General features: G+C 27.9%; 2 protein-coding genes across 3 annotated transcripts; one reads left to right on the top strand and one right to left on the bottom strand.

Annotated features, from left to right (window-relative positions):
- Positions 1-14,078: 14,078 nt before the first annotated feature.
- On the bottom strand, positions 14,079-17,143 carry LOC107428958 (mitochondrial uncoupling protein 3). 2 transcript variants are annotated; one of them, XR_009635191.1, is made up of 3 exons: positions 16,657-17,104; positions 14,452-15,534; positions 14,079-14,336 (listed from the first exon to the last, which is right to left on the bottom strand). XR_009635191.1 is itself a non-coding variant. In XM_016039564.4 (2 exons), the coding sequence occupies exons 1-2, from the start codon at positions 17,053-17,055 to the stop codon at positions 14,992-14,994; spliced, it is 942 nt and encodes a 313-aa protein (XP_015895050.3). In that variant the 5' UTR covers positions 17,056-17,143; the 3' UTR covers positions 14,079-14,991. The 2 variants fall into 2 exon arrangements, 1 of the variants encoding a protein (XP_015895050.3); XM_016039564.4 differs by having other exon boundaries at positions 14,079-15,534; positions 16,657-17,143.
- Positions 17,144-17,193: 50 nt separating this feature from the next.
- On the top strand, positions 17,194-24,030 carry LOC107428957 (anaphase-promoting complex subunit 2). Its single transcript, XM_016039563.4, has 16 exons — positions 17,194-17,518; positions 17,672-17,740; positions 17,831-18,062; positions 18,217-18,512; positions 18,684-18,755; positions 19,346-19,590; positions 20,108-20,524; positions 20,678-20,879; positions 21,010-21,124; positions 21,255-21,337; positions 21,839-21,958; positions 22,119-22,207; positions 22,280-22,361; positions 22,825-23,019; positions 23,480-23,548; positions 23,645-24,030. The coding sequence occupies exons 1-16, from the start codon at positions 17,288-17,290 to the stop codon at positions 23,765-23,767; spliced, it is 2,640 nt and encodes an 879-aa protein (XP_015895049.3). The 5' UTR covers positions 17,194-17,287; the 3' UTR covers positions 23,768-24,030.
- The last annotated feature ends 530 nt before the right edge of the window (positions 24,031-24,560 follow it).

Below are 24,560 nucleotides of genomic sequence, written 5' to 3'. Positions count from 1 at the left end.
AATTATTGCTTAAGACATCATCCATAGATCATGGTATCATCATTTCCTCTATTATAACTTTAAGAAAATAATTTTCAAAACGATATAAATATATGGGTATAATATATAGAGTCTCGATCTTTAGAAGATGAAGCGCAGAATAATTTTCAAAACGATATAAATATATGGGTATAATATATATAGTCCTCTAAACATTCTAGAATATAGTATGGGATATATCTCTCCTAATATGTTATATAACATTTAAGTGCTTAAGTTATCTCGAAAACTTTTTTCTATTATATATATATATATATATATATATGTATGGGCATGTATGCAAATATGTATGATTTATAATTAGAGTGAATATCAAAGTAGCCCTCTGTATTTTATTATTATTATTTTGGATACAATCCCCCCGCATTTGTTCATTTCAACATAAAAACTTTTGGTAGTCGAACCATGTATCAATGTTTATATTTTTTTCAGAATGATATTTCAAACTTTTTTCTTTATTCATGTGTCTTATTTTTCTAACCTTATCTATGTATCCAAATAGTCTATATTAATTATTTAGTTTTTATATTTTACTCTATTTATTTTATGGATAAATATAGAGTGATTAAAATCCTATAATATTACTCTAAATAAAAAATATATTTTTTAAAAAATAAATAACTTCAATTATTTTTTTCTCTTTTACAACAAAAAGATTTTTTTAATCTTATTCTTTTATTCTTTGAATTATTTACTATTTTTAATATTTTAAACTATTATTATCTTATTAATAATTATATTTTTATCATATATATTAAAAATAATTAATTTAAATATATATTTTTATATTTTTATTTATAATGTATTATACATATATATACCGAATTTATAAATTTTCCATTTTCAAATTATAAATCATTTTTTTTATTTAAAAATACAAAGAAAAATATTCTCATATTTAACTAACGATGCAAAGTACATTTCTATTATGAAAAATATCAATACAGTTTTCAATATATTCTTTTATAGTTATTATCTAGTGAGCTACTTAACTCATTTCTATTATTGACTATTTAGCAGTAATATTAATTCAAAATATGTTTTTATTTTTATTTTTTAATATTAAAAATATAATAAGAAAAAATCATTTAATGAAAGCCAATTAAATTCTTACATAGTGTGTTAAATAATACGGATCTTTTATAGAAAAAAAAATGAAAATTTTATACATTTTTATCTTTATCCCCATTTAATTTTGTGGCATATTAATATTTGACATCATAAATAAGTTAAGTAGCTTATTAAATCAAAACTTTAATATTTTAATAGTCAAAATGTATATCAATGTATATAATTTTTTTTAAAAAATTTTTTTAATCTTTTTCTCATACATGCATCCAAATAAGCTATATTAACTTTTCGATTTTTATATTATATTTTATTTATATGTTATTATTACTTTATTATTTTTTTATTTTTTTAAAAGAACTTTATTGTTCTTCTACTAGGAATTTTGTCTAGCATTGCAAAGTAGAGATGCCAATGCTTTGGCCTTGCCTCCATTGAACCTTCAAGGTCTTTGCAGATAGAGAAGCAAACTGATACTCTAAGCTATTTTAGAAAAAGCTCAGATTTTGAGTTTTTTTAGAAAAGATTTTTTTTTAAAAAAAAATATATGGAAATCTAATGAACATTTAATGCAGTTTTTTTATTTATAACCAAATATTTAGGTTCTGTTTAGCATAGTTTTTTTTTGGCTTAAAAGTTTTATTTGAGGGACAAAAGCTCTTTTATCAAAAAATAAAGGTGTTTGGTAAAAATTAATAAGTAGTTGTTGATCAAAAAATGAGTTTTTTAAGCTTTTTTAGAAAAGCTCAAAATTTTTTTTTTACCTTATATAAACATTTAATACAGTTTAATGAATATGTAATACAGCTTTTTTATTTACAACTAAATATTTATTAGGTTTTTAATAAATTTTTTTTTTCAAAACAGACTAAAGCTCTACTTTTATCAGCTATACCAAATGGATTCTTATTAACTTTTTAATAAAAACTCTTTTTTAAAAAAAAAAACTCTATTATAAAAATTTATACAGACTAAAACTCTATTTTTATCAGTTATATCAAATGGACATTAATTTTAAAATTATATCAACCTCTCTTTACATTCCAAAAAGTTAGACTTGTTTAGTTATCATATTACAAAACATATTTTTATTTTACAAATTGAAAAATGTTCAAAAATGTGTTCGTTAGCCATTTTGAAATATAAAATTTGAAAAAAGTTGGAAACATATTAAAAAATATAGATAAATTTAGTAAACATCCAAATGATGTTTTACATATATGTGAAAAATATTGCAAACAAAAATATAATTAAAAAAATATTTATTTTATGAAGATTTATACCATATTTAACATATATCATATATAAATATAGATAAAACTTATCATTTTTAATAACAGATATTTTTTTTCCATATAAATATATATCATAGTTAATGTTTACCAAACCTGCTTTTAGCATTTTTATTTTCATAAAATACTTGTAATTACATTGCCAAACATTTTTAAAATTCTAAACAAAACGAAATCAAATTTACCTTTTTCATTTTCAATCTGTAAATTGAAAAATTGTTTTGTAAAACGATAATTAACATACCCTTATCATTTCCCTTTATTATTGTTTCATTTACATCATTTAAAATAATATTATCCACACCACTTTAAGGGTGCTAGTTGTAATTTTTAAATCTTAAGAGATTAAATTATAAGTAATGCAAATTTTAAAAGGTTTAGATGTAATAAGAAAAAAGAAGTAAAAACATTCCTTCGCATTTTGATTCTTGTTTCTTCACCATATTTTACCATTATTATTATTATCATTATTTATTGATTGCTGTTTAAAATTACTGAAAGTAGACCGTCAAAAGCGTGCAACAAGATGGAAGAGAAACAACCAAAAAAAAAAAAAAAAAAAAGGAAAATATAAAGTTGCTTTGCATCACAACATGGAGTCTTTGAGACTTTTCTGATAGTGAAATAATTTTTATAAAAATTTGAAACATTCTTTAGAGTCAAGATCTCATAAAATCATATAAATAATTAAATTCACTTTATTTATCTAACGCATTCAAATTGTTCATTTCTCTTGTATTGGTTTACTCCAATCCAAAGTAAAGCATTCAAAAACAAAAATATTATTTACCAATATTGATAAATGATCATTAATAGAATTTACATATAAATAACAATTTAAATAATTATCATAAAAAATTTACTTTTAAAATTTTAGTATAAAAAGATAATTATGTGTCATTAAAAATTACCACATTAACCAATGATTGTTATCAATGATAACAAATAATATGACTTATTGTAAATGAAAAAAGTAAAACAAACATAGCAAGAAATTGAAAATAATAAAATTATTTCCAAAAAATAATAAAGAAAATCAATAAAGCAATAATAACTTATAGATAAAATAAGTGCAATATTATAGGCACCAAATTTTTTTTACCAAAATTTTAGTAATCAATTATGTGGTAGTTTTTTAATAGTGTTAAATTAATATTGTCATATATACATGAGAAGGAAGCTAAATCATTTAAAAGATGTCGAATCATGGATACTAAAATTTTGATAAAAAATTTTGATCACTCTAAATTTATCTTTTTTTTTTTTTTTTTTTTTTTTTTTACTTGTATAACATGGTAATACATTTTAATATGTTTCAAACGTTTCCCTTAAAAAAAATTCATATTTTCCATACATTTGAAAGAAAAGTTGAAAACAATTTAAAAAAAGAAAAAAATACGTACGTACATACATTGTGTGCATACTATTCTTAAATTTACTATCTAATTTTGAAAAAAGAGCAATATATATGATGATCGAGTTTCACATGCATGGCTAATATAAGAGCATGTGATTATTTGGATTTATATAATATGACAAGAAAGGGTCCATTTAGTGGGCAGGATTGGAATTAAATAATTTCAATTTCATGTTTGGACAAACAATTAACAGGATTAAAAAATTTTGAACCTATACAAGAATGTTACTGATATGGAATAAAATGATGCCACTAGGACTTTCTTTTTGATGATTTTTTTTTTTTATGTATATTTTTAAATCTTTGTTTATTTTGAATTTTTTATCCAGATTTTTCTATTTCTTTTTTTTTTTTAAATTTTGTTTCTTCATTTTTTTTCCCCAGCAGTATCAAATTCTTTTTTTTTTCTTTTTTTCCTTTTCTCTTCCATTTTCTTATCTTATTCTTTTCCTATATTTCATCTTCCTTTTTTCTTTTTTGTTTCTTTCTTTTTTAATCTTTGTTTATCTTTTTTTAATCAAATTTTCTTATTTTTTTTTTCACTGCATCAGTTTTAAGTTTTAGTTTTTTTTTTTTCCCAGCAGTATCAAATTCTTTTTTTAATTTTCTTTTTTCTTCCTTTTCTCTTCCATTTTCTTATCTTATTCTTTTCCTATTTTTCATCTTCCTTTTTTCTTTTTTGTTTCTTTCTTTTTTAATCTTTGTTTATCTTTTTTTAATCAAATTTTCTTATTTTTTTAATCTTATTTTTTTTTTCACTGCATCAGTTTTAAGTTTTAGTTTTTTTTTTTTCCCAGCAGTATCAAATTCTTTTTTTAATTTTCTTTTTTCTTCCTTTTCTCTTCCATTTTCTTATCTTATTCTTTTCCTATTTTTCATCTTCCTTTTTTCTTTTTTCTTTTTTCTTTTTTAATCTTTGTTTATCTTTTTTTAATCAATTTTTCTTTTTCTTTTTTAATCTTTCTTTTTTTTTTTCATTGCATCAGTTTTCAGTTTTAACTTTTTTTTTAATTTCTTCTTGTTATCCTTTAATTTCTTTCTCTTATTTTTATTTTTTTAATTTGATTTTTATTTTTCTTTCTCCAATTTCTTTTTTCTCTTTTTTGCGTATGTCTAGATTTTTTTTAAGACAAAATGTATGTCTAGATAAATGATTTTATAAATTAGATAAACTTTCTAAAAACTAATTAAATAAGAAAACTTATTTATTTTTTATATTGAACTTATTTAATTTTTATAATTTTTTATAATTTAAAAATCAATAATTTATATGATAATTTCCATTTATTTTTATTTCAAAAAAACTTATTTTTATTTTAATAATATATATATATATATAATCTTATTCAATTGACATCAAATATAATACTGAATTAATTATTATTTTATTAAATTTCAATCTCCATCATTATTATATCGTTGGTACCAAACAGACCATAAAAGTACTATTCTAGTATTAGTGATGATCTTTTTGATAAATAGTGATTTTATCTTTTCAAAAAACCGAAAAAAAAAAAAATGCTGCTAGTGATTTATTAGAGAGTTAATATGTGGATTTATATCAGCCTCTTCCGGTAGTTGGGAATTTCCACCCAGAAACAAATGGAGATGAGTGAGATATTTATAAATAAAAGCAAAACTTAAGATACATCGTTAAAAACTCATTTATTTCTCCTCAAAACGCTGGTTCATTCACGCACCAATAATAATGTAATTATTTGCACCGACTTAAATATCATAATTGGCATCGGGATCCTCGATGTACGGGGTGTTTCATTCTCCACCACACAATTCTTTTTCCCATATAAAAAGAAAATTCAAAGAAATACTATTTTAGTATTAACAAAAGCTACTCTTGTTACACAATTTGATTTGATAAATAATTGATAAACAATAAAAAATAATACCTGAAAATTATATTAGTTTATTAAATTTATTTAGTGAATAATATAACAATGTTTAATTAATAATATATTTAATTTTATTTATTCATATTTAATTTATATGATTTTTTTTTTTTTTTTGGATTGCTTCAAGGTCGAGCATGACTTCTGAAAATATTTTTTGTTCTTGACGATGACTTTCTGAAATTCATAGAAGTAAGGGGAAAAAAAAACGTGTTTGTTTCATTTTAAATCATTCTACTTTTGATAATAAATTACAATTTTTATTTATAAATTTAAAATATTGCAATTGCAATTGATGTTCTAAAATTTTAGTAATTTATTATGTTTTAATCCAATTAAAGTTTTTAGCTAATTGTATGTTAATATTTACTTATATGACTCATTGATTTTCAAATGATCAATATTAAAGTGCAATTTGTTATAATTTAAGCTTTTTAATTTTAATTTATTATGGATTAGACATTTTATTTTAAGATTTACGTTTTAATATCATTAATCAAAACTTTTGATAACTACAACCTAATAAATTGAAATTTGAAAATCAATTACAATATTATAAATTCAAGGGCCAAAAATATAATTTAATAAAACTAAAGTGTATTAAAATGTAACAAACCTAAGAATTTAATTAGAAAATTCCAAAATTAGTTGGATGTAATTCAAATGAAGGTTTTTTCTTTTTTTAAATTTAAGGTTCATTACAATCTGGATAAATATCATCCAGACTTCTTTAAATTTATACTAATTATAATTTAATCTTTAAAATTTTAAAAATTACAACTAATACCCTTAAAGGAGATGTAAATAATACTGTTTTGAGGAGTATGAATAAGACAATAAAAGAGAAAAATGATGATCTTTTGAAACATAATAGATGATTGATGATATTTTTAAAATCAAATAAACTAAATTATATTAATTAAATCTCAAAGGAAGATGGATAAAATTAAATTATTGCAATTTACAACGTTCAAACTGAGATGCTATAGTTTATAGTTAATTGCATTTTAATATTTTATACTTGCACATGAAACTTTTAAATTTAAAATGTTCTATATCGAACTCTCAATTTATAATTTATTTTATATTAGTCTAATTCCGATTAACAAAATGTTTAAAAATTGAAAAAATGAAGAGTCTGTTTAGTACGTTTTTGAAAACAATTTTTATAAATTAAATCTGTAAAATGAAAATGATTAATTGAATTTTGGATTTTTAGAATTTAACAATATGCATGTAAAACGTTTAAAAAAATTTTATGAGAAAGAAAATAGTAAAATCATATTTAGTAAACTATTATACATATATATATATAGTGTTTACAAAATTTTTAAAGATACACTAAAAATGTTTATAGGTTGTTTTCCAAATTTATTTATATTTCAAATAATGTTTTCAACTTTTTTCAAATCCTATATTTCAAAAATAGTTACCTTGACACATTTTTTTATTTCTTTTTTTAATTTCAAAAATTACGAACAGTTGCAAAAAGGTAAATGATCACAAACCTTAATTTGGAAATTGAAAATTAGACTAATATGAAATAAATTATACTTAAAAATTTAATGTGGAACGTTTTAAATTCGAAGGTTTAGAGTTGTTATTCATTGTTAGCCAAAAAATCAAATTCTATCAAAATGCAATAGATTAAAATTTAAATTCCTAAGTGCAAACTTCTTAAATTAGAAAATGCTAAATTACAATTAATCCTATATATATATATATATATATATGAAGCCTGCATACTAAGTAGTGAAAATGATTGGGATTTTCTCATATTATTTATTGGAGGAGTGAGGAAGGCGGTGGTAAAGTAGAAATTCTACATATTAAGTAGTGAAAATAATTGGGATTTTCTTATATTATTTATTGAAGGGGGAAGGCGGTGGCCTAACTAGAACTTCCGCCAAGCAGCAGTACTATATTGTGCAAGTGCGGAGCGTAAATGCCTGGTTGGTGTCCTCAATATAGAGGGGCAGTCTTTTTTTCTGGCAAAGAGCCATTTAACAAACATTTGCTGTGAAAGAACAAAGCTCCCTCCGTCCTAGTTATTACCAAACACGTTCTTCACCAAAGATATGGTTGGGAGATTTCAGTGATCTACCAACTCATGGGTACAAATTTTATCATGTGCTTGCACTTTTCAGGGGCAAATGAATATTTAATTATGTGGGAAAGTTTTAAAAACAATCTCATCTACTGCATATAATGTATATGTCGTGCATGGATGATATAATCTGTACTCTGAACATATATAATCTGTACAGTGGAAAATGAATGACAGAGAGAATGTTGCGAGTTGATGGATCTTTGATCTAAGACATACCCTGTTTACAGTAAGATTTATGTGATAATCTATATAATATATAAAAGAAAAAATATATGTACCACATGTCAGCATATTATTCTTTTAAATTCTCTCTAAAAACATCATTTTTATTTTTATTTTTATTTATTATTAATTATCTTACATTTTATGAATATAACCAAATATTTATAAATTAATTTTTGATATAAATATACATAATGATCAAACAATTGATAAAATTACATATGATAATAATTTTAAAATAAATTGAAAATAAATAAAATATTTAATTTTATCTTATTTACCAAATATATATTTATGGCCTAATTAATATATATCTATATTATAACTGAATTATACATATATGTGGCCTATTATTAGATGATCTAATATATATATGACCTAGTATATATTATAATAAAATTATGGCCTAAATATATATATATATATATATATTATAAGGGAATTATACCCTAACTATGGCCTAATATATATTTTAATAATGTCTATTTAAAAAATATAAAAATAAAATAAGGAAATTAACTATTAATAAGGAAAATATTGACCTATTTAATTAACTCTAAAACTATTTAACTTTTAATTATTTTATTTGAGGATAAATATTAATTTACCAATGAAATCACCTATTTCCATGGTTATTTAATTTGTTAGTATTGTTTGTCACATAAATTTATTGATGCAGATTTCTTCAAAATATATAATAGTTACTTTTATTGGTTTTTTCTTATTTTTTATTTTTTCCTTATTAAGATGACATTGAAGAAACAAAATCAATTAAGGTTCTATATTATGCCTAGATGAAGGAAATAAATACTGCAGTAAATCAAAATTACAATCCCAAAACTTTACCAACGAAATCACTTTTTTTCATGATTATTTAATTTGTAAATATTGTTTTTCATATAAATTTATTAATATATAGATTTTTCAAAAATTATATTTGTGTTCAGTATTTAATCAGATCTTCCCATAGATAGAATTTTAATATTCTTATTAAATATAAGGAATTATCTTACCAGAAAAAATAAAAGTTGAGGAATGAGAATGTAAGGAATTAGTAAAGCCCAAGTTGGAATAATTTCCTATGAAATATGTAAAACAAATCAGTTTATAATTCAATTTTAAGGCATTATTATTTCATGATATACGTTTATATACCCTGTAAATTTATTCTTTAGCCTACCATTTTGAGATTTTCCTTTTAAAACAAAATTACATATCAAATATTAATTTTTTTCCTTTTTATTTGTTGTCTATAAATTCTTTTTTTATTTCTATTATCTTCTTATTTTATTTTTATTGGGATTAGAATAAAAATAGATGCCACAAATAGAAAGTTTAAAATGCACAACAAAGGGTGCCCTAAATGAGTTGATGGTCAAGTATGCTCGTAAACAAAAATAAGTGAGACAATTAATTTCTATTGAGTACTTAATATGATAAATAATAATAATAATAATCTATATAATATATAAAAGTAAGAGAGTCAGCAAATATTTTTGCCATATATCATCCTCATATTTATTATATTCTCTTCAAAATTATTAAAAAAAATTAAAATTTAAAAATAAAATTATCTTAAAAATCCTATAATCTTAAAATCATTGCCATATTAGATAATGGAAGAGATATAGAGGATACTATTATTTCATTTAAATCAAATTTCTTATATAATCAAATTAAATATAAGGATTTAACATATGAAAATTAATTATTTACAAAGAATCAAAAAGTATATTTGAATTTGAATTAAATCATATAAATACATTTGAATTTTATAGATGAAAAAAATTAAATAGGTAAACATTTTGTAATTGAATTTCATAAATAATTTACCTTATAAGATAAAAATATATCTATATGATAAATAATAATGATGATGAGATAATAATAAAAATAATAATAATAGTAGTAGTAGTAAATAATTAAATTACATTATGAGTATTTAATATATAAAAATTAATTATTTGCAAGGAATCAAAAAAATACATTGAATTGGAATTTGAATTCTACATATGGAAAATATTATTTAAATACATTTAAATTTAAATTAGATTATATAAATACATTTGAATTTGAATTTAAATTTAAATTCTATAGATGGAAAAATTAAATAGGAAAATTTCATAGATAAAAGAAATTATATAGGTAATTTTTAAATTTGAATTTTATAATTTAATAATATTATATATAGAAGTCAAATTTATAGTTTTTAATAAATTTTTGTAATATAGATTAAAAAAAAATTCAAATATATTTATCAGCAATAAAAATTTTAAATAAATTTTCAAATGTAATTAATTATTATAGATTATATTTAATATCATCTATTATGGTTACATCATCTATTATACTTATACAGATCGTGTATCGTATGGGAATGAATACTAGTTATATAATAGTTTACTATCATATTTTTTTATTAATTTTTAGGTTATATTAAGTGTTAAAATTTAAATTTAAAAATAATAAAATATGAATATAGTAACATACTAAATTTAATTTTAAATTTCAACATTTGATATAAAACTTTGGTAATTACGTATTTAAAAACTTTGCCTATTAGGAAATATAATTTTAAATTTCAAACTTTTAATGCAATTTAAAAATTAGAAAAAATCCTAACATGTTTTAAAATTGGGTGTATATATATATATACATATATAAGGTGTAGAAATTTAAATTATATATGAAATCCATTATTTTTTTTTTATTACAATATGAAGGTAAAAGTTGAATCTTGAAATTGAAGATGTATTTTGGATAATTCAACTATTGGACTACACCTATGAGTATATATATATACAGTCCGTCTATGGTGTGGACGGTCCTCATACGGACCACAGTATTGGTGACAGTTTTTCATAGTATTGGTGACAATTTTCTAAAAAACCGTCGTTTATACTATGAAAAACCGTCAATAATCTTACGGTCCTCATGCGGACCGTTCTCACCATAAAATTTCCGTATACATATATATATATATATATATATATATATATATATATATATATATAATGTAATAAAAATTTATTCTGTTGTCTGACAGTCCAGCTGCTAGGCATAGGCAAACTCTTTTAAGGAAAAACTGTTAATTTTCATATCTATCATACGTAATCGGGCACTAGTCGGCAACAATGTTGTTCGATGTTGCAAAGCAATAAGTAATTGTATATATGATTTTGATTTGTTAGGATTTGTCATTTGCTGAATTAGATTTTAATTTCTAATTATTAATTGAAGCATCTTATGATATATGCTACCCTAGCACGGTTTTTCATTTTATCTTAAAAGTATGTTCCTAGCATATACATGTTCATCCATTCCATAATAAAAATTATACTAAGATGACAACTTACTCGCTTCACCTGATTTGTTTTTTTTTTTTTTTAATAAGATATATATATATATATATATATTAAAGTTTTTGATAGATGATAAACAAACTCTCAATGTCAAGAGTTTGGTCAATTACATGCAATTATCATAATTCAAACCATATGATTAACTGTCATCCATCAAATGGTGGATAATCTCACCATGGTAGATTTTCTATAAATATAGGATTGAATGATTTAAGAAAATAATGATATTACCACCACACCACTATTAAAGTTAAATAATATTTAAATAATCAATTTAATATTATTGGACAAGTAATCACTTTTAATACTTATCATATTATTAGATATTTAATATAAGATATAAATTATGTTTTCAAAATTATATGTATATATATATATATATATATATATATTTATATAAAATTTATGACTAAGAGGTGCTTTATGCCCAAATTCCGATTACAAATAATTCGACTAATATATTCTATGATGAATTGCGTGAAGTAAACTGGAAATGCCTAATAGGAAATTTATGTGTATAAATATGTACACATATATGAGTATGATTCTCTTAATAAGGTGTAAAAATATTTTGATTAGATCATAATCAAAATTATATATACACGTATTGCTGATATATAATATATGAATTACACTGAACCACAATAGCAAAAGTTTTTCTAGTTCATACTACACTTTGTAAATGGCCTATCATAAAGCTTATGGTGCTTTTACACGTTTTTGGTTTAACCATTTCGCACTTAGGAGGGAAAATAGAATTAAAAAAAAAAAAAAGAAGGAAAAAATTGATTGAGTTGGATAGCTTTTAATGGATTATATTGATTAAATTTGAACTCAGCAAAAGAAATTTAGGTGGGTAAGTTCAATTACTATCTATCCAATCTTGTCTTTTGCGTGATTATGTATATTGGGAACAAAATTTTTAGGACATATTCTCAGTACCATCACGCTTAAAAGGTTAGAAAAAAGTTATTTATTACTATTTATGTATCATTATCAATAAAATTTATATATTATATTGTATTTTAAATAGTTTTTATTAAAAAAATATTTTTAAAATTTTAATTAAAGATAATAAAATTAAATATTAGAATTAAAATTTACTATATAAATGAATGATTATTACAAGTAACGACAAATGCCAACAGCTCAAAATGTTAACTAGCAATTTTTATTTCTAAATTAATGATTATTACAAGTAACGACAAATGCCAAAAACTCAAAAGGTTAAGTAGCAATTATTATTTCTGTCTTTTTCTTTTGGTTTAGATAAGTAGCAATATTTGCTCGCCTATATTTGAAGGTAAGAAATTCAAATTGCTGATGCCCTTTTATTTTTTAATGACAGCCATCATGAATCCCAACTTCCAACGGTCGAATATCTGGCCTACCGACCTGCCATGAGTTAATGATAGTAAAATGCTAAAAAAAATTACCAATTTAATTTCTTTAAAAAATAAAAATATTTACATATTATAAATATTATAAATTAAAAAAAGCATAAGAACATCTTCCATAGATTTTTTAAAAATTTTATTTTTTATTTTAGTTTAAAAAGTTATAATTTTTTAATACTTTAATGGACTTTATAAATTGAAAACTTAAAATAGATAATAAAATTTGATTTTTTTAAATAGAACAAGTTAAATTATTTTCGATATAAAATTTTTAATAAACTCATTAATTAATACACAATTATAATTAAAATTTTATATGTTGTCTTTTTAAATACTACATTTTTATTTACAATAGGGAAAAAGAGGAGAAAAAAAAATTATAATTATTTATGGAAAATGTAAAATAAAAAGTAACTATAAAAAGTGCCATCGAAGTATGCTAAAAAAACTCTCTTTAGTTTTTTAAAATCCTTCAAATAACTTTTTATTTTAAAAATTATACTCTTCAAAATGAAGAGCACCATTGGAGATTTGAACAGTGTACAGTAAATGTATATTCTTTTGTCCAGACATCATTCCCTTCTAATGTTATAGATACTCCCCGTTTACCACCTTTTTCTTTTGGGATTTCATCATCTAGTGACGGTGACTAATTAAAAAAAATATAAAAATAGTATTTAAAAATATATATATATATATATATATATATTTATAAAATAGGTTCTTTTAGTTATTGCATGTTCTTGAAGAAAAACTAAAACAAAAACCAACATATTTTAAATGGTTTCCAATTTGGTATTCATTTTATTTTTATCTAAAATTTGTAATTAATTAAGACATCTAAGTAAACTTTTAACTAAAACTTATTAAAATTTGAAGTAAGCAACTAAAAAAAAAAAAAAAAACAAAAATCAATTAAACAGCGAGTAGTTTTTTTGTACAACCAAAATATCTATTTGTGCAACCAAAACTTTGTTTAGTTTTCGATGACCGAATAGGCTCAGAATTATATTACTGTACAACTTAAAGATGTTCAATCATAAATTATTAAATATGCTGGGTTTAACTTTTTGTGAACGGAACACATCTAAAAAACTAGGTCCTAAATTACCGAAGTTTGCTGATGTGAAGAAAACTTATGGTGAGGTAATTAGAAACTCCCTTAAACAGCGTTTTAAATTTTGTTATTTTTGAATTTAGGCTGTTAAATATTTTCTTGATTTGTATATGAACCAAAAAAAAAAAAAAAAAAACAAAAAACAAAAAACAAAAAGTAAAAATGCTTTTCATACCATAATGTCTATATCTAACTTTTATTTTGGACATAAAAAGCTAAACTCCAAACTTAAAATTTAATTCATGCAGTAAAAGTCTAACTAATGGATTAGTGGATTTCAGCAGTTTAGCTCGGTTTTATCCAGTATTTATATTTTAATTGATATTGAGTACTCAACAATGACACAACTTCGCCCTTGATGCGTTAGCTAAGAGGCAGCGGCCACCTCTCCGATGATGAGAGAACCTGGGTTCAAACTAGCCTCATGACCAAATAATAAAATAAAAAATAATGACAGAACTTCAAGTTTTATTTTTGCGACATAATCCAAAGCCTTCAAGGTTTGCATGCAATGCCTTACCGCATTAAGTTTATACCAAGGAAAGTCTCTAACTTTTTGATTTCCCAGACTATGAAATGGCTGATTGCTGATAATTGCCCAGTTGCTGCACTTTGAACACTTCTGATATATTGATTGGATTCAACACATGGAGATCTCTGCTCATCATTATCCATCGGGAAGCTTTTCTTCACATTCTCAATTTTGAGTTGAAAATGGCTTCCAAACCAGACTTTCTCGGCTCATAACAAGCAGAAGGATATGTTCTACAGTGTCTCATAGGTTGATGTCCAGGCAATAACTTCTAAACACAACTCAAAGAATTGCAGTTCCATGTTACAAAAGAGGGAAAGGCAATGAAAATCATAAATCTAAAAACAAAGAGCTAAAAGAATGTTGATATTTGAATTACAGGACAACCTCAACTCTAGTATTTCCAACCAACAATTGCAGTCAGGGAAGAAACACATATGGCATATCTAAGGATTAAAAAGGAATCCAAGTGGCTGTGGATTGTAGTCAAGGGGAATTTGCAGGATACTGATGAAGGAAAGAAAATGATCAGAAGGAAGAGAGCCCAGCAATTTGTCTGAGCTTCTCATATGAGACCCAGAAAACAAATTGCCAAGGACCAAGCCTAGCCCATGTAGGGAAGAAACCTTTCCATAGTGCTTTTAATCCCTCAATTTTAACAGTCTTAACCAGGCAATCATAAGAACTGTTATACATAATCCTTTCTTTGTTGCTCACAGCCTGATTCATCATTCTCGTCTTTACTACATCAGCGGGACAACTCAAAGCAGTAGCTGAAAGACCTGACATTACAGAGGCTAAAGAATGAGCATATATGTTATCTTCAGATATCCGATTCTGGATAACAAAACGCTTTGCATGATCATAACAGGCTAGTTCTCCCATATTGACCAAGAATGCTCTTTGGACATTCGGGAAAACTCCTTTCCAAAGTCCTCTAATACCTTCTGCTCTGATAATCTTGTTTAAAGCATCAAAGGGACCAGAGTACCTAGGTTGAAGGCCTTGGCTCACCATATGGCCGTCCGCTTGCATCCTCACCTTAACAAGGTCAGCAGGGCTGGCAACTACCTGCACTACTAGCAGTAAACACAAAGAAGAAGCTGTAATTTGAATCATATTATGAATTGAAGGAAGAAACAGCATTCCTAATAGATTGGCTTACTATATCTGCAGTGGAATTCAAAGGCCAAAAAGTAACTAAAATTAAAAATGAACAAAGAAGGGGACTGAGCAACATAAATAAATTACTATGTGGCACAGTTGTTTACCATTTGTCCAAGGTGCCTTAAAGCAGTTAAGAAATTAGGATTAAGGTCCCAAGCAAGAATGTAGAACTCGCTGGTTCAAGCAACTTCATGGACTAAAATGAAATTAATCCCCTTTGAATGAGCCATGGATTCATCACAACTGCTTTATATATGAGGGTTCAAAAAATTAATTATGTCCCCTCAAGCGGGGAAAATTGATGAAGAAGACGAAGATAGCTATGTTAACCCCTATACATTCAGCAGAAGATTGCCTGGAATTAAAATGAAACAAGTATAGGTAGAAAAATTGTTAATCAACCAAAAGGGAAGGCTGGAGGCCAAGATTGCAACAATGCCCACTTATGCTGCCTAGAAATTTTCCTACTTTTCAATATATTTTGCAACTAAAAACTAATTGTCAAATTTCTATAAAGATCTTTGCATTAGAAAAGAGAAAAAAAAAAAAAAAAATCATAATAATCAACTCAGTAGTTATTATCATATTCATAACATCTGCTACGGTATAGCAAAGTAAACCTTCAAAAACTATACAGTTAACTAGCAGAACCTCCATTGTTCTTTAGAGGGTACATATGTATTTACCTACTCTAAGGCGATTTATACACCCGAAAATTCAAGCATCTGAGTTTTCATCGTTAACTTGAACAAGAGTATGTGCAATTTTTCACAGTCCAATGGCCTACAACAGCATAACGCAAGGACACCCATTTCTGAACATTTATAGTTCAATCAATTACACTAATTTCGCAATCATTACATCACTCCCAAGTCCAATGAAATTGTTACTAAAACTGGGGAAAAAAATTCAGCTCCTTCAGAACATGTACACTATCGAAATTGGGAAATTAAAAAGCAAAAAAAAAAAAAAAAAAAAAAAAAAGTAAATTAATAAACTTTTTGCTTCACTAAGAAATTTAGTTACCTGAGCGATCACGCCGGAGATTCCACCGACGATAGCTTTTTCCGAGAGAGAAATAGACCCACCATGGCTTCCGAAGAGGTCTCTCAAATGCTCGTACCCAACGATTCGAATAGGCGTGTAAAAGAGGTGCCTGAGAATCGCAGGAGACAAACCCTTGTAGAGGCCGAGAGGGCCTTGTTGGCGGACGATCTCCGAGGCAACTCGGAACGAGTTAGTGGGTCGACTCGTGGCGAGTGATTGGCCGTGGAGCTGAAGCCTAGTCTTCGTCAAGTCTATTGGAAACGTCGTCGATTCCGCCAGCATTGCTGAGAGCGAAGTCAATGCGATCTTCGTTTTGGTCCGGTCACGTCCACTTTCTTGGTTGGGTTTCATGGATGACGAAGACAAGAGAGAAAACATCAGAAAACGCAAGGTTTTGAAGAGAGAAGAATCAGTAAAATGAACCCCATGAAGCGTCGTCGTTTTGCATGGGAAAGAAATGTTGCTTTTTTTCAAACGACATTAATTGGGGCGCAGTATGAAAGTTTTGAACCCGACCCATTTGCCTTGCATCGGCCTTTTTTACTTCGGAGTTAGACTGGCGGCAAAAGCTGAAAACAAAAGCTAAGAGCTTTATTGACACAGTAAAACAATGGAGGATTGGAGCTCATCGGCTTGCAATTTAGGGATTCTCGACACTCTCAGCAACGACGCCGTTCAAGAAATAGTCGAAAGCTACAATGGATTCTGCGCCGCCACAGAAACCCTTCTCTGCGGCGCTGGTGATCTCTCCGTCGGTTCGGAGTTTGTCGCCGACGTGCAAAGCCTCTGCAAGCACGGACTGGAGTCTCTGGTCCGTGACCACTTCCTCAGGGCGCTCGAGGTACGCAGTTTTACTGCCTATCCCTTAATTTCTTATTTTGTTTTCTTGGAAAATGCAGATTTTTCCTCTCTTCTACCTTTTTTTTTTTTTTTTTCCATTTCGTAAATTAGGGCATGTTTTTGTTGTTTAAATTGTTCTTTCTCTTCGTGACAGGAAACATTTGAGAAAAATGGCGCATTCAAATTTTGGCGGCATTTCGAAGCTTACGGCAAATTTTCCGAAGTATGTAAAAACATTAATATGTGAACGTGTTTGTGATCCTTTTTTTGCAGCTGGTTTTTTTACTAATACAAGCAAATAGTTGAAACACAGATTGGTGATGAAGAAGTCCAGGAAGTATTATGTAAAGCTTTGGAAGAGATATCAATGGAGAAGCAATACCAGGAGAAGTGCTTGTTGATGTTGGTTCATGCTTTGCAGTCTTACAAGGAAAATATATCAGAGGGAAGGCACAATTCAGACGCAGAAAGGGTCTACCTCTTTCCAAAATATCAATTACTAGTCTCTTCAGTTCTTATGGCTACTCTTCCTCCTCATTTTCCTGGTACTTATTTCACCATTTTTTACTGCTGGGATTTGTACTTTAGCTCACTCGGAATTTTGGTTGTTAAGAATTTTTTTTACATGGATGTTTCGTTGCATAAGAATTCCTAATGGTTTAGCTTGTTACGACTTTTTTGTCTCCTCAATGTTATTAGAGATACTCAACTGGTATTTTAAGGGAAGGCTGGAGGAACTAAGTACCATCATGTCTGGAGAGTTGAATGATGATGGTGAAATTCAAGATAAAGCTGAGATCAGTTTAAATGAAAAGAGCAAAGTTTCCTACAGGGTAGGTCAAATGGAAATTGATGAATGCTATCACCAAGGCATGTTGTCAGAGAATAACAAGTTGGTGAAGAACATCGGGAAGGTTGTTCGTGATCTTAGAAGTCTTGGATTTACATCCATGACTGAAGATGCCTATGCTTCTGCTATATTTTTGCTTCTAAAGGTAAACATGTGTTATAATCTTGTTTTATTTCCTAAATTTTCTCTATCTGTTCTTTACCTAAACTGTAGTCGACTCGTTTCCATCCTAAGATACCTAATCTGACCTACTCCACATTCTTTATGTATTCAATTTATTTTTGAATCGTATCTCAATTTCCTTTTTGCATGGCAGGCTAAAGTACATGAACTTGCAGGTGATGATTACCGGAATTCTGTTTTGGAGTCAATCAAACAGTGGATACAGGTTTCTTCTTCTGCTTATAATATCTTTTTGTTTCCCATTCTCATAGAACAACAAAAGCCGCCGTCTTGTTCATGAATAGTTAATCTATAAAATAATGAATGTTTTCAATAGGCATGGTGGATTTGACTTAAAGGCAGTGGGATATTTAAATAAATGACTTTTGTTATTGGTTGCCTGGTACACCATGATGGATGATTGCTAGGGAGAAATTGGCATTTGGTTGTGGCATTTATCAAATATCAAGGATCTTAAATGGTAATAATTATTCATCTGATTTTATCAGCGAAAAATGTTGGGTATTCAGAGTGCCTGTTATTGTAGCCAGATATTCGATGTTACTTTTCTTTTCCCTTTTAGTTATTTTACCATTTGCACTATTTTAATTAATAAAGCTACTACACATGGTACATCATTCTTCAGTACAAAATGAAATGCTACTTGTGTGATGATTTTGAGTTTCTTAATGTTGTTGGTTACCTCTCTTTTACATCTTTAATAACTCTCAGCTATGTTTATATGTTATCTTTTTTGTTGCAGATGCAAATATGTTTCTTAAGATAGATTCTAATGCTTGGATATGTATTTTGCAGGCTGTGCCTCTACAATTCTTGCATGCCCTCCTTGTTTATCTGGGTGACTCCATCAGTTATGATAGTGTTTCATCTGGTCTAAAATCACCTTTGGCTTCACGCCCTTCTTCATTCTATCCTGGGATCAATACACCATCTGAAGGACTTGTTAGATGGAAGTTGCGTCTAGAGTATTTTGCTTATGAAACACTGCAAGACTTGAGAATCGCTAAGTTATTTGAAATTATTGTTGACTATCCTGACAGGTTTTTCTCTTACCTTCAGTTTTCAGTTTTCCTTGGCTAAGTACTGTAGAATTAGACTGTAATAATTAATTTGTTTTCTGTCTTGCTGTATAGCTCGTTAAATAAGGTGGTGGCTGAGAAGAATACAATATCGACTTAACTATTTTATGTCTAGAGATTGAATAAGTAATGAAAATAGGTCAAAGAGGTCTATCATGTGGTGTTGTTTTTCTAAATTCAGTTTAGTACCTTATGTTTTTTAAGGCGTGTATTATGCAAAAATTGACTCCCACTTGTCCATGTGAGGAGTAGTTGTCAACTTTCATTATTCTATTTTCTGTGCTTTTGCAATTGCTACTGGACATTGAATCTTGTTCTTATAACCCTCGGAAAATAAGTTCTAAGAAAAGTAAATTGATATTAGGTGACATCTCATGCCTATTTACGAGCAATATCTAAACTATGTTGTGCGATTGGAATTTTTTATATGGGACACTTGTATGCATTTCCTTAATTTTTTACTTTCTGGGTTATGCAGTTCACCTGCCATTGAAGATTTAAAACAGTGTCTTGAATACACTGGACAACATTCCAAGCTGGTTGAATCATTTATCTCTGCACTACGATATCGTTTACTTACTGCAGGTGCTTCAACAAATGACATATTGCATCAATATGTTTCTACTATTAAGGCACTCCGGACAATAGATCCAGCAGGCGTGTTCCTCGAAGCAGTAGGTGAACCAATAAGGGACTACTTAAGAGGAAGGAAAGACACCATAAAATGCATTGTGACTATGCTTACTGATGGAACTGGTGGGAATTCAAATTTATCTGGAAATACTGGGGATAGCCTTCTTGAAGAACTAAATAGAGATGAAGAAAATCAAGAGAACATTGGCCTTGATGATGATTTCAATACTGATGACAAGCAAGCTTGGATAAATGCCCAACAGTATGACTGTCATGAGTGTGGATGAAATTAAATTAAGTTGTTTATAATTCTCAAGAATATTTAATACATTTGCAGAGACAAGATATCAATTTTTTCTGCTTATTACCTATACCTTATGTATTTATCTGAATGAGTTCTGCTCTGTCACTTCAGCTGGGAACCTGATCCTGTAGAAGCTGATCCTTTGAAGGGTAGCAGGAACCGAAGGAAGGTTGACATACTTGGGATGATTGTTGGCATAATTGGTTCAAAAGATCAATTGGTTAATGAATATCGTGTTATGCTTGCCGAAAAGCTTCTGAACAAATCCGATTATGACATTGACACAGAGATACGTACTCTTGAACTTCTCAAGGTAGGTGCTTTGCATATGAATATCTCAGGCTTCTGTTTGGTGAAATGGGATATAGTGCTGGGTTTTTTTCAAGGTTGAATAAGTATTTATGATGTCCACTTTAATGTTCATTTTCTATCATTCTTTTCAGATACATTTTGGAGAAAGCAGCATGCAGAAATGTGAAATTATGCTGAATGATTTGATTGATTCTAAGAGGACAAACACCAATGTTAAAGCAACCATAAATCAGCCATCTCAAAGAGGTAGTAATTATATATATATATATATATATATATGTATATTTTTTTTTTCCTATGGAATGTTCTTGGGACTCTTGTTGCCATCGTTAGAAGAAAACCATTGCTTTTCACACTACTCTGTCGGATATTTTAGGTGCTGAGCTAGGGGATACTGCACTACCCATGGATATTCTTAATGCTACAATCATATCTTCCAATTTCTGGCCTCCAATCCAGGTAACCAATCATTGCCTTTGGAAATGTCGTTCATTTTGGAATTTGTGAAAGGATGAATGTATATTCTTGGCAATCACAAATCTTTACCACATATGATGACATGCTGATGTTTGGTGGTTTTGGGTGAAATATTTGTGACTTTGTTGTTTCTTTTGCTTGTGGCACTACTTCAAACATTAATTTCATCTATATGTTGAAGTGGGCGCATAACTTTATTCAGCATACCAGATGCATATTTCTGTTGTTACTATATTGCCATTAGTTGATCAGATCTACTGTTTCTGCATGAAGTGTGTATTATTATTATTATTTTTTTGACTGATTTTTAAATGCAAAGCAACAGGAGTCATAATCAGTGTTCTTGGTTCATTAGTGTGGTTATCTTAAACCAATTTTATTTCCTACTGAATCTTCATTACAAATATATTTCCTATTGAATCTTCATTGTTTCTCAGTGGCATATATTTGTTGCCCTTGAATTGACCTTGAGAAATTCTTCAGGAGGAGTCCCTGGTAGTACCTCAGCCAGTCGAGCAACTTCTCTCTGATTATGCAAAGAGGTTTAATGAAATCAAGATCCCTCGTAAGTTACTATGGAAGAAAAATCTTGGTGCTGTTAAGGTTAGCTACTTTAATATCTACAGGTTACTTTCACTGCTATATTATCAACATGAATGCATTTTTGGGTATCAATAATTTCAGTGGACAACCACCTTACCTTTCTTTTCTGAATTTCTCAATTACTGCCATATCATTGATTTTCATGGTTGTGCTGTTTTAGTTGGAATTGCAATTTGAAGATAGACAAGTACAGTTCACAGTGGCTCCTATACATGCAGCAATTATTATGCAATTTCAAGGTCAAGCAAGGTAAAAATGGGAACTTCATGTCTCATGTTATTCGTTCTATTATGGCAAATTTATCTTTTTTCCTTCTTTCAGTTGGACATCTAAGAATCTTGCAGCTGCTATTGGGGTTCCCATAGATGTGCTTAACCGAAGAATAAATTTTTGGACAAGCAAGGTATGTTTGATTAACTCATCCTAGCATGTTTAAAGCTTGCCAATTTTTATTTATGTTTGTGCACACTTGCTCTGTCGCCAGTCTAGAGACATTAAATTTTAATTCGATAGGTTTCCCTGTCTCAGAGTTGAGTAAGTCTTGCACTTTAGGTGGTCATTTTATGTGCAAATAGCTGTTTGACTCCCTCTGGATTGAAATCAGCAAATCAGATCTAATTTTACTGGTTAGGGAAAATTTTGCCTAGCTGGATTTTTACCATGTTATTCTATGCACATTGGAAATGATGCTCTAATGGTTCTATGATTATTTAATCCTGTACTTCAAACCTTTTTCAAACTGAACATTTTTTCTGTATTCGAACCTTTAACCGTTCAGCTTGGATAAATTTTGTAATGTTTCTAATTTTTTAAGAGGTTGGTAGTCAAGTGGAAAATTGATCTTGTCATGTCTTTTTATCCTGAAGGGAATTCTTGCAGAGTCACTTGGAGAAGACTCAAATGAACATTTGTTTACGCTAGTGGAAGGCATTGTTGACACCAGTAAGAATGGTGGTGGTAATAGTGGGAGCCGTGAGGACATTTTAATTGGAGATGAGGAGGGAGAGCAATCCACGGCTTCCGTTGAGGATCAACTGCGCAAGGAAATGACTGTTTATGAGGTTTGTGGTTTCTTGGACAATCTTGAAATTTTGTTAAAATTCAGTCTAACCGGTTGGGGTGGTTTTTTGGAGGCTGTTAACCCATTCTCATATAGAATGAGATCTGCCTCCTGGGAAATACTGTCTAACTGAATTCGGAATGGGCGAAATGCTGCACTTACCACTAGTATTGAAGGCAATCAGAATAGTTTAGCAGACAATCCTCTAGTACTGTCTCAATATTTGATCTTACAGATTTTTCCATAACCAAGTTTCTAAAATAGCCTTAAGAAGGGGAAAGAAAACGGTTTATAAATTCTTAGGGAGCCGTTGCCTCTTGGTAATCTCATTGACCAAATCAGTTGTGGAAATCATCATGTGACCAAAATCCAGTACCAACCTTAATGAACATGAACTGTTATTGGATGTTTTTGTCCCCAATTTTCTGCAGTTTTCTAAATTAGCATTGGCTTTGTTCCAGAAATTTATCGTGGGGATGCTCACAAATTTTGGAAGCATGGCATTGGATAGAATTCATAATACCCTTAAGGTAAGGCAGATAGACCCCACTGATTTAGATATTAGTGCCCGGTTGATTAATAACTTACTGACTTTCTAAAATGGATCAATCAACACAATGCTGCAGATGTTTTGTATCGCAGATCCTCCTTATGACAAAACTATTCAGCAGCTGCAAAGTTTCTTATCTGGTCTTGTTTCCGAAGAAAAGTTAGAACTAAGAGATGGAATGTACTTTCTAAAGAAGTAAACCTGTCTAGATGTAACTTAATTCTTCTAGCCAGAAGATAAAAAAGCATTTTTGAAATCTTCAGAAATTCGTGGTGAGAAAGTGATTGTGGTGCAGGAGTTTTCCAATTTTTGCAAGTTATATGGAATGTCCTACTATGGTTTTAATGGGGGTTTTCATTGGAAATCATTGACTGCAAATTATAGGCACTGGCACCGTGTAAGCTCACTTGTACATGAACCATGTATCTTTTGTTGAATGAAGTAACATATAGCGTTTCACTATTTTGCACTGTGAAGTAGTCTATAAGCAATGCATCTTGCTTTCGATGGTGTAACAGATGTTCCGCTATTTGCCAAGAGACAGATATTCTGTTAACTGTTTATGAGTTAAGATTGAGGTTGCCATCTTTGTTAGTTACCATTCGAAGTTTGAAAGTACCATTCAAGTTTGTAGACAAAATTTGGTATAGTTTAGGGACAATATATTTCAATATTAACAAAAAACAATTAATAATACTTCGCCATGTGTTTGATAAATAATTAAGAAGTGCTGTTTTTATTTTCTTTTTTGTAGAGAAGGCACTTCATGACTTCATATGCTTCTTCTCCAAAATATATATATATATATATATATATATGTATGCATGTGGAAATTCTACAGTGAGGACGGTCCGCATGAGAACCGCGGTATTAGTGACGGTTTTTCATAGTATTAACGATGATTTTTTAGAAAATCGTCACCAATAGTATGAAAAACTGTCACCAATACTGTGGTCTGCATGAAGACCGTCCGCACCATAGACGGACTGTGT

Source organism: Ziziphus jujuba, chromosome 12 (assembly GCF_031755915.1).
Source record: "Ziziphus jujuba cultivar Dongzao chromosome 12, ASM3175591v1".
Lineage (NCBI taxonomy): Eukaryota > Viridiplantae > Streptophyta > Magnoliopsida > Rosales > Rhamnaceae > Ziziphus > Ziziphus jujuba.
The sequence above is the reverse complement of the archived record's forward strand: the minus strand, read 5'-3'. Positions and strand labels throughout refer to the sequence as shown.